We start from the raw sequence: 14,012 nt of genomic DNA on the forward strand, positions 1-14,012 counted from the left end.
CACACAGAGACATACTAGACAATTGTGTGCTTCCAACTTTCGGGGAACAAATCTGGGGAAGGCCCACACATAGGCGTGATAGTCAGGTGTCTAAATACTTTTGGCCATATGATGTAAATCACATAGAATGCAGACATTTCTCAGCCAGAGATATACCCCAAAACAAATGAAATTCAAATACAGTACATAAAATAAATATATTTTACATAAAGACAGACATACACCTGAAAGCAGTGTGTTATTTTATGCATATACACTATATTGCCAAAAGTATTCGCTCACCTGCCTTGACTCGCATATGAACTTTAGTGACATCCCATTCCTAATCCATAGGGTTCAATATGACGTCGGTCCACCCTTTGCAGCTATAACAGCTTCAACTCTTCTGGGAAGGCTGTCCACAAGGTTTAGGAGTGTGTTTATGGGAATTTTTGACCATTCTTCCAGAAGCGCATTTGTGAGGTCACACACTGATGTTGGACGAGAAGGCCTGGCTCTCAGTCTCCGCTCTAATTCATCCCAAAGGTGTTCTATCAGGTTGAGGTCAGGACTCTGTGCAGGCCAGTCAAGTTCATCCACACCAGACTCTGTCATCCATGTCTTTATGGACCTTGCTTTGTGCACTGGTGCACAGTCATGTTGGAAGAGGAAGGGGCCAGTTCCAAACTGTTCCCACAAAGTTGGGAGCATGGAATTGTCCAAAATGTCTTGGTATGCTGAAGCATTCAGAGTTCCTTTCACTGGAACTAAGGGGCCAAGCCCAACTCCTGAAAAACAACCCCACACCATAATCCCCCCTCCACCAAACTTTACACTTGGCACAATGCAGTCAGACAAGTACCGTTCTCCTGGCAACCGCCAAACCCAGACTCGTCCATCAGATTGCCAGATGGAGAAGCGCGATTCGTCACTCCAGAGAACGCGTCTCCACTGCTCTAGAGTCCAGTGGCGGCGTGCTTTACACCACTGCATCCGACGCTTTGCATTGCACTTGGTGATGTATGGCTTGGATGCAGCTGCTCGGCCATGGAAACCCATTCCATGAAGCTCTCTGTGCACTGTTCTTGAGCTAATCTGAAGGCCACATGAAGTTTGGAGGTCTGTAGCGATTGACTCTACAGAAAGTTGGCGACCTCTTTGCACTATGCGCCTCAGCATCCGCTGACCCCGCTCCGTCAGTTTACGTGGCCTACGACTTCGTGGCTGAGTTGCTGTCGTTCCCAAACACTTCCACGTTCTTATACAGCTGACAGTTGACTGTGGAATATTTAGGAGCGAGGAAATTTCACGACTGGATTTGTTGCACAGGTGGCATCCTATCACAGTTCCACGCTGGAATTCACTGAGCTCCTGAGAGCGACCCATTCTTTCACAAATGTTTGTAAAAACAGTCTGCATGCCTAGGTGCTTGATTTTATACACCTGTGGCCATGGAAGTGATTGGAACACCTGATTCTGATTATTTGGATGGGTGAGCGAATACTTTTGGCAATATAGTGTACCTTCAGCGAAATTTCATTTCACTACAGTGCCATCTTTCACCCAATCCAATCTAATGCATTTTCACCTCTATATTGCTGCCAACATGGTTATAAAAGTGGCTTTGGTTGATAATAAGGGGCAAAAAAAAAAAATCACAGCAGAGGCAAGATTAAACTTACCTTCCTCAATGACCCGGCCTTTATCATCCAGCATGCCTTGCACCTCACAGCCCCTCACATACACCAGGCCGGTCTGCTCCCTAAAGGGCTGGCGCCGGTCAAAGCGTGTACCGTAGGGCAGCGTGGGCCGCACCGTGATCAGAAAACAAACATCGTGCTTACGCAAACCTGAAGAGAAATAGAGAGGGTGCGGGGAAGAAAAGAACATGGAGAAGAAACGGCTCTGTCAGCACACACTGGTCTTTTATACATGGGGTCTGTAATTATACAACCTCACTGTCACTGTTCCTACCTCTTACACAAAGAGGAAGAGAGAACAGATTCGTTAAGGGAAATGTAAAAGAGCTGGGACTATGCTATAGCACACCTAGCAAAAGGGAATCACACTAAGATTATTTTTAACACACTGCAGCAGTTCTTATAATACAGATTTAGAGCTATATTATTTTAGGAAATGAGGGCTACAAGTCTGATTTATATTCATATTACATTTATTCATTCATGCAAATACCTATCAGATGGTCCCTGAAAAGCATTTGCATACTAATTCATGTCTATGGGACGTCTATCCTGTACTTAATAACCATCACACCCCCAACTTCACATACTGCATTAATTGACATGATACCTTTATTGGCTGTTCACACATCACAAACTATACAAGCCTCATTAATGTATAAGCATCATAAACAAAGCATGACTAACACTACAAACAAATAAAAAATAGATGAGGTTTTGGATGAGAACTGAGTGAAAGGCTACAGAATTAATCTGGATTAATTCATTTCAAATGCACATTCTGAAACCATGTGGAGGCTCATGTCATGATTTGGAGCAGAAACATTTAGTGTCGGCATTATTACAGCAATGAAAAGCCTGTCAAGGGCATAACAACTCGCTAACTTCTATGAGTGTTATTCTATAACGCTGCTGTCTCATTTGAACTGGGTACTTCCAAGATTAAGGATTGCAAGATCTAAGTGTTTTTCAGCTGGTATAAGTTTGTGTTCCCATCATTTGCATATAATGTCAAAAGAAGATCTAAATAAATAATAACATAAGCCTTTCAGGATTTGTACTTTCCATTAATAAACCATTACATCTGTTTAAAAAGTAGATCTGATGGATTATTAAGATGAATGAAAATGTACGTAATAAGAGAGCAGACAAACCTTCCCACTCAGATTTGATGTGGTTTTGCACATTGAGGTTCAGAGTGACATCAGCACGGACTCGAGCGGGCCAGTTCTCTCCGATGTTAGGCTTTGCCACTTCAACGATGGAGAAGGACAAAATGGTCTGTGCCATTCTGGCCCATCCACCAAACACTACGCCGCCATATTCTGACTGCCTACAACATATACAAAGCAGTCTTACTGAGCATTCCATGAAGAACTACGTAACCAGCATGAAAATGTCGGTAGTTAATTACCATGGCTTCATTCGCAACACAACGTCTTCTATGTCCTGTCTGATCTCGTACGTAGACTCCAGACGGAAGAGGTTGAAGTTTCTCAGCAGGTAATCGTGAAGAGTGAGGAACTGTAGATTGAGCTTTGGCAGAGCTAAGCAACCTGTACAACAATCACAGGAGATTTAGTATTCTTCATGCTTCACATTTCATTGTGCTTTATAAACATAGCAAAGAAAAATGTAAACCTTCGCCAGAGTAGTACTCGGTGGGGACGATGTTCTCATCCCAGACAATCTTCTCGGTTGGATAAAGAGGCATCTGGTTAAGTTGCTCAATCTGTGAAATTCTCCGCTCATGACGCGACACCTGTGTATGCAAGAGAGCAAGAGAGAGGGAGAGAAAGAAATTGGGTTAATTAAAGACCTGAGCTCAGAAATCCGGTAATGTGTTGATCCTCTCTACATGCAGACGAATGAAATTTACAACTGTGGAGAATTAGGTCAGAGCACAACATTACATCAGGTTTATTATCAGCCTTGACTCTAGACATGGCATTTCTGCAAAGGCGCCAGATGTCCCAGAACAATACATCGCATAATATCAGATCCTGTTCAGACTTGGTATTAAGACCATTCAAAGGTGATCCAATCACAAGAGAACGGCAGAGACGGCTAGCTTTTCCCGACTGGTATGTTCACGTGTCTGAAATACGTTTTCAGTGAGCACTTGTTATTCCAGGGGTATGCACACTGTGCCAAAAACAACCAGCGGTTGCATAAAAACCAGCCTCCAAAACACTAATACCAAAAGCTCCAAACAAACTGCATTGTGCTCAATAGCTATTAGCATCACACTTCCCTGATCTATAACAACATTTACTTTAATACTACCATCCGATAGCTGAATGTAAACCGCCAAACTCAAAATATACCCTTTATTAACAATTCATTCTAACCCAAAACAGTGCAAACAGTGTATATACACAGTATATAAAGTTAACGAAGGGATATTAACAACATGCCGTTTCTTTAGGTGTTGAAATGGTCCACTATTATTACTTATATAGGCATAAATAAAGAATAGTGAATGAAATAAATAATCACTAATCAGCATACATTTCTACATTAACGACCAAAACTCTGGCAAAACGGCAAGACGACATGTACATGAGAGGAGACTTTGCACAGCCAGTGTGCCTGCTTTAAAATATTACAGCATACAGCTCAAGTGTGTGAAAAACTTGTGGACCTAACAACACTGGTACCTGGTACTCTTTTGATGTTAATGACACAATGGTGTTCTTTATACACATGCAAGAGCTGAGAGTAATGAGATCACAAGATGCATTTGACCCCTTTCACACCTGTATTCTAGTGTCATCCACTCGTGATCTGTTCACCCAAGGAAGATGTTAATAACCGTCAAGTACGGCTGTTCAGTGTGACCGTTTTAGATTGATGTCTGACCTACAACTAAAAACCATTAAGACGTGACCTAAAAGGAAAATGCATGCCAGAACAATGAAGGTCCTGCTCCTCAGTCTGGTGACGCATGAAAATAAACATTCACCTGGGTGACACTAATTTCTATGGTAATTCAGGGATGGTACGTTCTGTCTCAGACAGAAAGGTGCACTGTGTACGTGTCTTCCCCACCTAGACTGGGGAGGGAAAAAAAAAACTTGTGTGAAGAGAAGTGAGAAATATGGAAGTGTGAAGCTGTCTGCTGAGTGTCATCTAAGGCATCAGGCATCTGCATTTCTCATCTGTATTCTGTGCTAAAAATGCAAACAGCTGCAGCAAGTGTAAGAACGCTCTAAATGACAACCTAATACTGATAAACCCATACAGGCAGCAGGGTCCAGGTTTAACCTAAAATAGCTGTGTGGAATTAGCACTTGACAAAGTGTATATATATGTTTGCTGTGTTAATACTTGCAACTTTTTCCTGCATTGAAACACTTGGAAAGCTATGCAGCAAACAACCAATTACTGATTTTTACAGTCTGCGCCTCAAACTTTATATACAATGAAATGAATCAATATCTCTGAGAATAATGTGTAGGAAGATCCTTTCGAAGCTTAATGATCTACTTTATCACATGCTTGACCTGCAATATAGACATAACAAAGGCCTCTTCTTTGAGATTTGTATTGCCTGGGGCAACAGAGGCCACTTAAACTAGTGGACGGACATCAGCTCCAACAATACAGCGAGTTAATTATGGCAAAGTGTCTCCTGAACCTCTGGAGGACAGCTGGAGAGCGCAATTATGGCCAAAGCAGGAAAGAGGTGCTGTGCTGACGACCGCAGTGAAAACAGCTTCTTACGCAAGTGTGTGACGAGCTGGAGAGGAAGTTTATGGGGCAATCAGAAAAGGCCTGAGAGAAACATCCAGTCATTTTCAGGCACTCTCCACACACAGCACTTAATGGCTAATTCATCCAAGAACTCTAATTGAATTTCGAAAATGAAGAGGCAAAAAAGGGAGCTTAATCTGCATCTCAAGGTCAACATCAATTAATTTCAGCATGCACATTAAAAAAATGAAAAACAAAACTTTCATACTATTATGAAGACTGTGATGTCGCCAATTTATGTCTATTTTGAAATGTGATTAGTTAATTAAAACTATGTTAAATAAAATGATTTCAAACCTACCAGGAGCTCTAAAAGCATCTCTTTGTCATAGGAGGTGTTTTTTCCTTCTGGAAGCTCAGGTAAAAGGCACAGGTATGATGCCACCTGGTGAAGGGTATTGGGACTGCAGGAAATCAGAGAGAAGAGAAGCAACTTGAAGAGTCAAATCGGTGTACAATCTTCCATAAGCACTGTGACATTTGCAAGATCAACGAAAGAGAAACTTTCTCAAATTTGGAGAATTAAGCTGAAACTGTCTCATAAGCTTTTCTACCTTATTAGCAGTAATTACTAAACAGGGCAACAGTACAAAAGTTTGGTAAACATGTATAGCATTTAAACTGGGAAATAGTTGAATAATTGCTTTGGCCATCTTGTGATCAATAAAAATCTAAATTATTTTTAAAATAATGAGAAGAAAAGGTATAGTATAGATAACGTTGTGCTTAGCTGGATCTTTTCCACCAAAGGAACATCTCAGCATCTTTTTTTCTCTGTCACCTGCTCACACACACACACTGGTAAGAGACAGCAGGCTTTACAGTGTGGCAGTGTTATTATGGTCTGACAAACGCAGCTGTTTAAAGAGTTTATTGTCAGGCTCTCACAAATCGATTAAATTAATGAGGCACAGCTTCCCATCTAGTTGCAATGAGCCTGTGCTCAATGACCCGGGTCCTGTCACTTAGCAAGCCGGTAAACAGTTGTTAATCTCGATGCAACATGGCTGTTTAACTCTCTGATCAAATACAATAGAGGGACAGGAGCAAGGTGGCTGACGTAAACTTCCACAGGTTTCTCCCGGATAAAAATATTAGACATAATAGCTTACACTGACTATAAATGATAAAGTATGAAGTCGGGGTTAGTCCTATAGGCTTTACAAATCTGTCTTAGGAGGAGCCCAAAGAGTTTTGGACACGTTTACATGGAAGCCAAGGATGCTTGGGTACTCTAGCATGGCAGTGTGCTCGAAAACCTTCTCATCCAAATGAATTTCTGAGAGCCAGTCATCTATGAGTCACCAGACGAATACCTTTCATCCTGAATGGCACCCAAGAGCTCAGCGAAAGTCAGAAAGAAAGGATATTTGTATGCTGTGTGTACGGGTCTGCGTGCTTCAGCAGAATTTGCATTTTTATGAGCCGCATGTTCAGAGCACGGATATCTAGAATCGATTGTATGACCCCTGTCTTTTTAGGGAATTACAAAAAAAAATGTAATGAATGAAAGTAAGAAGCTACACAAAATCTCATTAGACCTTGTTCTCTTGTCCATCAGCAGGAATATTACAGCTTAAAAGAAACACGCTCACTTGTCCTGAGCCAGTGAAAACAATATTCCCATAAACCTAGGTGGAGTGACAGTGAATTGCACTCTGTCGTTCTCAACACCCGCTCTGACTAACAACTAAGGACACTAGCCAAAAGCTTGATTGCTTTCTCACAGCTTTTGTTTAATACTGGGTGAATACATTTTTGGAGGCAGATGTAAACAGATGTACCTCTGGAGGAATCCTCGCCTACAGTGAAGGAAAGATTTAACACCACTAAAGCTAGAATCAGACAAGTGAATCAAGCTGTTAGCTCATGGACTGTTAAAAACAGTACATGGCTGCTCGGGGTCTAGCTAAACAGTCTGAGGGAGAACATTCTAACTAAACCAAGATGAGGTATTTGAATGAAGTGATAAAGGTGGATTGGTGTACTGACTAACAGTAACTACTAACCAAACTTTTCTTACCTGAGGTGACCAAAATGTTTGGTGAGTGACTCCCGAGTGTCCACGGCTGCTACATTAGAGAGAGCAAAATCCTGCAGCTCAGGAAAGTGTGCGAAAGCAGCTCTCTGTGAAAGAATCATGCATGATATAACATTTATATGTATTTAAAACAGCATGAGCTAGCAGTAATTAACTACACTGAACAACCCCTGAAATCTAGTCCTGAATCAGAGACCAGAACACTGACTGATGTTTGTTTGAAGCAGGTACAGGGAGAATAATCTATCAAAGCCCAGGTTATGCAAAACACCTTCTTTAATATTGCTAATTAAAATTAGAACCATTAAACCAGCTTTTAAGCATAAGGCTGGGTTTGAATAAAGTCCCTCTCTGTATGTGTTAATAAGATTTTAGAAAGACACATGATATTGCATTTTCTATTGACCAGCCATAGCATTATGACCACCTGCCTAATATTGTGTTGGTCCACCTTTGGCTGCCAAAATAGCCCTGACCTCTCGAGGCATGGACTCCATTAGATCCCTGAAGGTGTGCTGTATCATCTGGCACCAAGATGTTAGCAGCAGATCACACACGCCCCAGGCCATCCACATGATGTAAAAGAAAACGTGATTCATCAGACCAGGCCACCTACTTCCATTGCTCCGTGGTCCAGTTCTGATGCTCACCTGCCCATTGTTGGCACTTTTGGCGGTGCACAGGGGTCAGCATGGGCACCCTGACTGGTCTGTGGCTATGCAGTCCCATACGAAACTGTGATTCACTTTGTATTCTGACACCATTCTGTCAGAAACAGCATTAACTTCTTCAGCAATTTGAGCAACAGTAGCTCGCCTGTTGGATCGGATCACACGGGCCAGCCTTTGCTTTCCACATGCATCAATGAGCCTTGGCCCACTAACAGGTGCCATGATGAGGAGATAATCAGTATTATTCATGGCACCTGTCAGTGGTCATAATGTTATGGCTGATCAGTGTATGTAGGTACATGTAACCCTCAAATCCCACCAAGCTTATTTGAGATGATTTACAGTGTTCTCAAACCGGGACCTTTTTCATTTTAAAATAATGTAGACAGGTCTGTCTGGTAGATATTTTGTGAAAATAAGTGCATTATTTACCTGCAATGAAGTTATCCGGTCATAGTGAAGAGTGGTCATCTCTTTCTCTGTGAGAGCGTTGCCGGTCTGGTCGTTGATCTCAAAGCCTGTGTAGAACTTCAACATGTCCAGCAGCTACATGAAAGCAAACAGCATTATAGCAGAGCTGACCAGTTCTTCCTAAAACTATAGCATGAACTCTGAACAACTGAGGCACTAATAATCACTGCCTCAATGACAAAACTAAGATATTTGCACAATATGTGGATTGTACTGTAAGTACATACAAACTCTACTTATGCAAAAAAGTTTCCACCTGGCAGAAAAGGTGACCTTCTTTCTCTTGCTGTGCGAGACTGGACAGGTGGCAGCTGACCACCAGGTGAGAATCATCCAGCACAGTGTTGAACCAACGGCGTGTTGGGAGAAGAGCCTGCCAAAAATAATGGAGATTTAGATCCTCTTGAAAAACCCCTCAAAACTCTCAAAGCATATTTGCACTTCAAAAAGGAGATAAGAACATTACAAGCTACAGTGTACTTGTACATATAAACACACACTCAGATATGACTTATATGTAAAATATGTAGTAATAATAATAATAAATATTGGTAAAATATGTAAAATATGATATTACTTGAGAATTATGATATTTAACTCAAATTAGTTCACATCCATCACTGTGCAGCAGGGTCTATTTAACAAGTTTATATTTTATTATCAGACTTCTCAAACTCCAGTCATAGAAAGTTACAGTACACACAGTACACACTCCAGCCTGTTCGTCATCAGCTATCACCTTGAACCAGATGTGCTAGAGCACGATGTGCAGCACTCTAATCCCATAGGATTTATGTTTAAGAGCCTTGGTTTTGGGCCGAGATTGAAACGGAGCAAAGTGAAGGCAGAGCTCTAGAGGTAATATCACAGATATTCACAAATTCTAAACAACGTGCTAGAAAAGTGACGCAAAATAATGAGAAATACACAGCAAGTTCCTCTGGAATTTCCGCATCGGGACGTAACAGTGATCCGAGGTCATGCTTTAAAACAAACAAATCAAACAACTAACTAAATACAGTGGAACCTCGGCATAGGGATTTAATTTGCTCTGGAGGGGAGTTCTTAAGGCAAAAAATTTGTATTGAAAAACGATAAGAAATAATGTGAATGCAGATAATCCGTTCTAGCCACCCAAAAATATTACCAATAATACTAATTTCCAAAGGTCCTCACAGGAAGTCGTACCACAAAGCTTGGGCTAAAAATAGAACTCCGCCAATCGCAAACGCATGCTGAAGGCATTGGTATCGTTAGTCGACTCTTTCTAAACAGCTTTCACTGACAAAAAAATAAATAAATAAAAATTCTTAAACTTGCTTCGGTTGGCTTTCTTCACTGGCGCAAACAAGTTTTGAACGGCTCCCTTAGCTGGCATTCGGTTCGGTTTGTTCGGATGGCGAAAATTCTTTGTGTGCTGATGCAAATTTCTTGCAAGGTTCGAATTCTTAGGGCGAAACTTCATAAGGGAGGGCATTCATATGCTGAGGTTCCACTGTAAATAAATGACAACTAACTGAATAAATAAATTTACTAAATATTTGACAGACACCCTTATCTAGACTGACATTTATTTCATTTTACACAGGTGAGCATTTGAAGTCTATGGGCCTTCAGCAAGTTCCCAGCAGTAGCAGCTTGTTTTTGGCTGGGATTCAAGCTACAACTGATACACTACACATTATCTTTATAATCACTGCAAGGAACATAAAATGAGGTTTTTAAGTAACTAAACAAGAACTTGAACCTGATTTGCTTTTCTGCTGTATGCACCTTTCCCATTGTAGTGACCACACCCTTGTAACATATGACAGCAAACGTGGAAGAAGCTGCAGCTGTGTTGTTTTGTAATGTTTTAAAATTGTTTAATATGTTCAACGTTAATGTAGTTTTTAAACCAGCTGCACACACAATGTATATTTCCATACCTTTAGCATTTTGGCAACTGCATTGCATTTTGCTGTATATTTGAGTGACAAACATAATTGTTCCACACTTACACAGAGAGAGAATGAGATTTAATACTCATTAATTAGATAAAAAATCGAAGCTGTTCCTTTTAAACTGTAAATAGATGGGAATCTGGGTCAGATGGGTCAATTCAACAAGCTTACCAGTTCCTGTATCCAACAAATCATTCATCATGCATGTAATATCATACTTAAATAGCAATAGCATCAATAAAGCTTCTACAGCTTCAGCAGTCTGTTACCATGACAACCATCATACCTCCAAGTCAATCATGAGCTCGATGAATCTCTCGCAGTAGTGCACCTTCTCCATGGAGATTAGACCTATAACAGAAAATGGGGGAAAGAAAAAAAAAAAAAAAAAAGAGTCAGGGCGTATAAATAACACAATGTGGACGTTGGGAGAGCCCTGAAGACACAGACAAGTGTATCCCACAGCCAGCAACTCCATAAAGAGCAGAGAGACAGCGACTGACAGGAAGGATTAAGAGTGTGTATGCATGCACTGAGCAGAGCAGTGTGTCTCCATCTTGCATACCACACTGTCTGTCCTGTGGTGTCAACATGAATTAGGCAGCCAGAGAGAGCCAGCTGCACCACCTGCATCACAGAAGGGTCAGAGAATGGGAGAAAGATTTGAGGGGGATGTAAAGAAGCTCCACTCTAAAGCAATGATGAAATCAGAGGAGCCACAATGTAGAAACCAGACAGTCAGTTACAGATGGATGGTTATCATAATACTTAAATGAGAAACATGTTGTTGTTGTTGTTGTTCTTTTGGCTGCTCTCTGTTCGGGGTTGCCACAGCGGATCGTTTGGTCCGCATGTTTTGATTTGCCACAGGTTTTACGCCGCATGCCCTTCCTGACGCAACCCTTCCATTTAATCCGGGCTTGGAACCCGGCACTGAGAGTTAACTCCCTGCCCGGGAATCAAACCGGGGCCACGGCAATGAGAGTTTGGGTTTCTGCTGCTGGGGGAGTACTTACATAAGAAGCAATATTAACCCAAATTTGAATATCTGTTAAATTCAAAACTGGTTAAATATATAATACACCACTAGGAACCAGATCATGGGACTGGGCCACACAATGGGGAATTTACTTGTCCAATAGGCTAAGCAATGAACAAATCCTTTATTTGCTCCTGAATTCACATCACGGGTTGCCTGCGGACTGAAACAGAGTTTGCTGTGGAAAAGGAGGCAGTAACAGAATCACAACACTAACCTGATGATGGGATGGAAGTCAGCACGCTGAGAAACTTCTTTATGAGTGTAGAGAGAAAGGTCCGTTCCCTTTTGGCTCTGCCAAAGAAAAGTTTGTAATGAGTGTGATGAGCACTGCATTTCACTAGAACTTTACATGTGTTCATTGATAGAAGACAAGGTCAAATGAAGCTAAGACTTTGATTAGGATAAATCTAAGACGATGAGAGGAGTTTCGTACTGTTCAGCATCCTTCGACTCCATTTTCTCATAGTTCTTCTTTATGAGATTCCAGAACTTCTGCAGTTTGGGGACTTTTTTCAGTTCATGTTGGAGTCGTGACTGTAAAATATTATTTTAAGTAAAAATATTGAAGACATCATCGGAATAAAAGCACTACAAGTGAGTAACAATGATCATCACATTGAATAATGGGTATTTATACACTGATATTTATTTGGCCAAACTGTGTGTGTGTGTGTATACACATCATTATATATAGAAGAGCAGTTTATTTACAGTAGATAATGTTCAGTTCTGCTATAAAAGCATGGACTATGGGTCATTGAATGCTTAATGATGTTGAACACACTGCTATTTCTATCAGGATCATGAGTGTGCTGCTGCAGTGCTCACCGGCAGGAGGCACATCCACATGGGCAGAGAAATGAGCTGCTGCACCTGTTCTCGGATTATATCTACCTCCTGAGACAAGAAATACACCCATCAGGATTGGACAAAAGCAAAAATAGAAATATTCCCAATGTTAAAAGCTCATAGGATCATTACAGCTCTCAAAAGCTTCATTACAAATTACGATGGCTTGATAGTCACTATTATGTTAAAGCACAACACTGCCACCTAGTGGAAAAATAAGTCATTTTAACAAAGGACTGTACTGTACTGTAGGTCGTTACATGATTTTAAATAGGGATAAAAACAAACCAGACTGTTGAAGCAGTGATCAAGAAAGAGCAGCAGAACCGTTTGTTCCCGGAGCGACAGGCAGAGCTCTTCTCCGCTTAGACAGGCCTCCATTACACACTTAAAAAAGTAGGGGAAGTGAGTGGGCTCCTTTTTAAAAACCTGACAAGAGAGAAAGATGGAATGAAGCTGAACTGTGCAACAAAACTGCTTACATTAATCTCTTCATAGACTAGTAACAAAATTCTGACATTGAGAGTCTGAAGAATTGAACCAGAACAACCGACTAAGATTGCTAGTCATGGCTTTATAATAACTCTTCTACTGGAAAACAGTGGAAAACCATCAAGGCTGTACAACTACTGATCCCATAAAATTAATATTATATTAATATTAATGAATCATAATTTCTTAAAAATTGGTGTTGTTGGGAGTGTTTTGTAATTAGAGTATTTATAGTTTTGCGTACTACCACCACCATTTTTTATATTGTATCATTCTAACGGTTATTCCTTTTCACTTGTTTTATTCTATCTCGCTTGTTACAGAATTTCTATTCTATCACATTAAAATTTGGAAAAATATTTGAATTAAAAGGCAAACAGCCGAAATAATGCAAAATATGGAGAAGAATGTGGAAAGTCAAGGGGTTCAGGCTCCTGGAGACATTCCAGTGTCCTGATGGACTGATTAAATGAGCTGAGCTAGTCTGCTGCATCACTAGTCAGTTCACAAGTTAGCTAAGCATCCTCCACTAAACACCAAAAACTGCAACCCTATAAACCATCTTGCTCTCTCAGATACACTGCATCTACACAGCTAACCTGAAACGATTTCCTTCTGCATACACTACTCCTCATCCCTAAACAAACACAGTGCACATGATACTGCGGGAGATACCATCATGTGCTGTTATTCCAGTTTCCATGGTAACAGCAGCAGTGGGTTTGGCTTTAAGGATTGTGGCTTATAGTGTACCTCTCTATCATTTCAGCAATTAAACATGATTTAAAAACATAAATAAAGTTATGTTTAGTTAGGCCAACACCTTCTACAGAAGCATATACCATCATTTATCATCTTGTAGCTCATGGCGGCATTTTTACCTTCACATTCAGACTATTTAACCTGATATGCATTTAAGTCTAAAGTCTATTATTAGACACTCACCTCCCAAGCAGGAACATTTTCTCTGAACTTCTCATTAACAATACAGCAGATGGACATCAGATAGCTATTACTGGACACCTCCGGGCTGTAGTTTACCCACAAGTAATTCTCAAGGTACTGGCT

At 40.8% G+C, this 14,012-nt stretch overlaps 1 protein-coding gene across 1 annotated transcript in view; it reads right to left on the minus strand.

The window, feature by feature from the left end:
- aqr (aquarius intron-binding spliceosomal factor) overlaps nucleotides 1-14,012 on the minus strand; it is a 42,909-nt gene that overhangs the window by 24,217 nt on the left and 4,680 nt on the right. Inside the window, exons 6-19 of the mRNA XM_058398380.1 lie at nucleotides 13,890-14,010; nucleotides 12,741-12,881; nucleotides 12,432-12,500; nucleotides 12,037-12,137; nucleotides 11,818-11,894; nucleotides 10,848-10,912; nucleotides 8,875-8,991; nucleotides 8,580-8,693; nucleotides 7,459-7,562; nucleotides 5,737-5,839; nucleotides 3,321-3,441; nucleotides 3,094-3,235; nucleotides 2,834-3,012; nucleotides 1,662-1,829 (exon numbers count right to left, since the gene is read on the minus strand). Coding sequence (XP_058254363.1) covers nucleotides 1,662-1,829; nucleotides 2,834-3,012; nucleotides 3,094-3,235; nucleotides 3,321-3,441; nucleotides 5,737-5,839; nucleotides 7,459-7,562; nucleotides 8,580-8,693; nucleotides 8,875-8,991; nucleotides 10,848-10,912; nucleotides 11,818-11,894; nucleotides 12,037-12,137; nucleotides 12,432-12,500; nucleotides 12,741-12,881; nucleotides 13,890-14,010 — 1,622 coding nt within the window. The remainder of the gene's footprint in view (nucleotides 1-1,661; nucleotides 1,830-2,833; nucleotides 3,013-3,093; nucleotides 3,236-3,320; nucleotides 3,442-5,736; nucleotides 5,840-7,458; nucleotides 7,563-8,579; nucleotides 8,694-8,874; nucleotides 8,992-10,847; nucleotides 10,913-11,817; nucleotides 11,895-12,036; nucleotides 12,138-12,431; nucleotides 12,501-12,740; nucleotides 12,882-13,889; nucleotides 14,011-14,012) is intronic.

The sequence above is a fragment of the Hemibagrus wyckioides genome, linkage group LG09 (genome assembly GCF_019097595.1).
Source record: "Hemibagrus wyckioides isolate EC202008001 linkage group LG09, SWU_Hwy_1.0, whole genome shotgun sequence".
NCBI classification, from domain to species: domain Eukaryota; kingdom Metazoa; phylum Chordata; class Actinopteri; order Siluriformes; family Bagridae; genus Hemibagrus; species Hemibagrus wyckioides.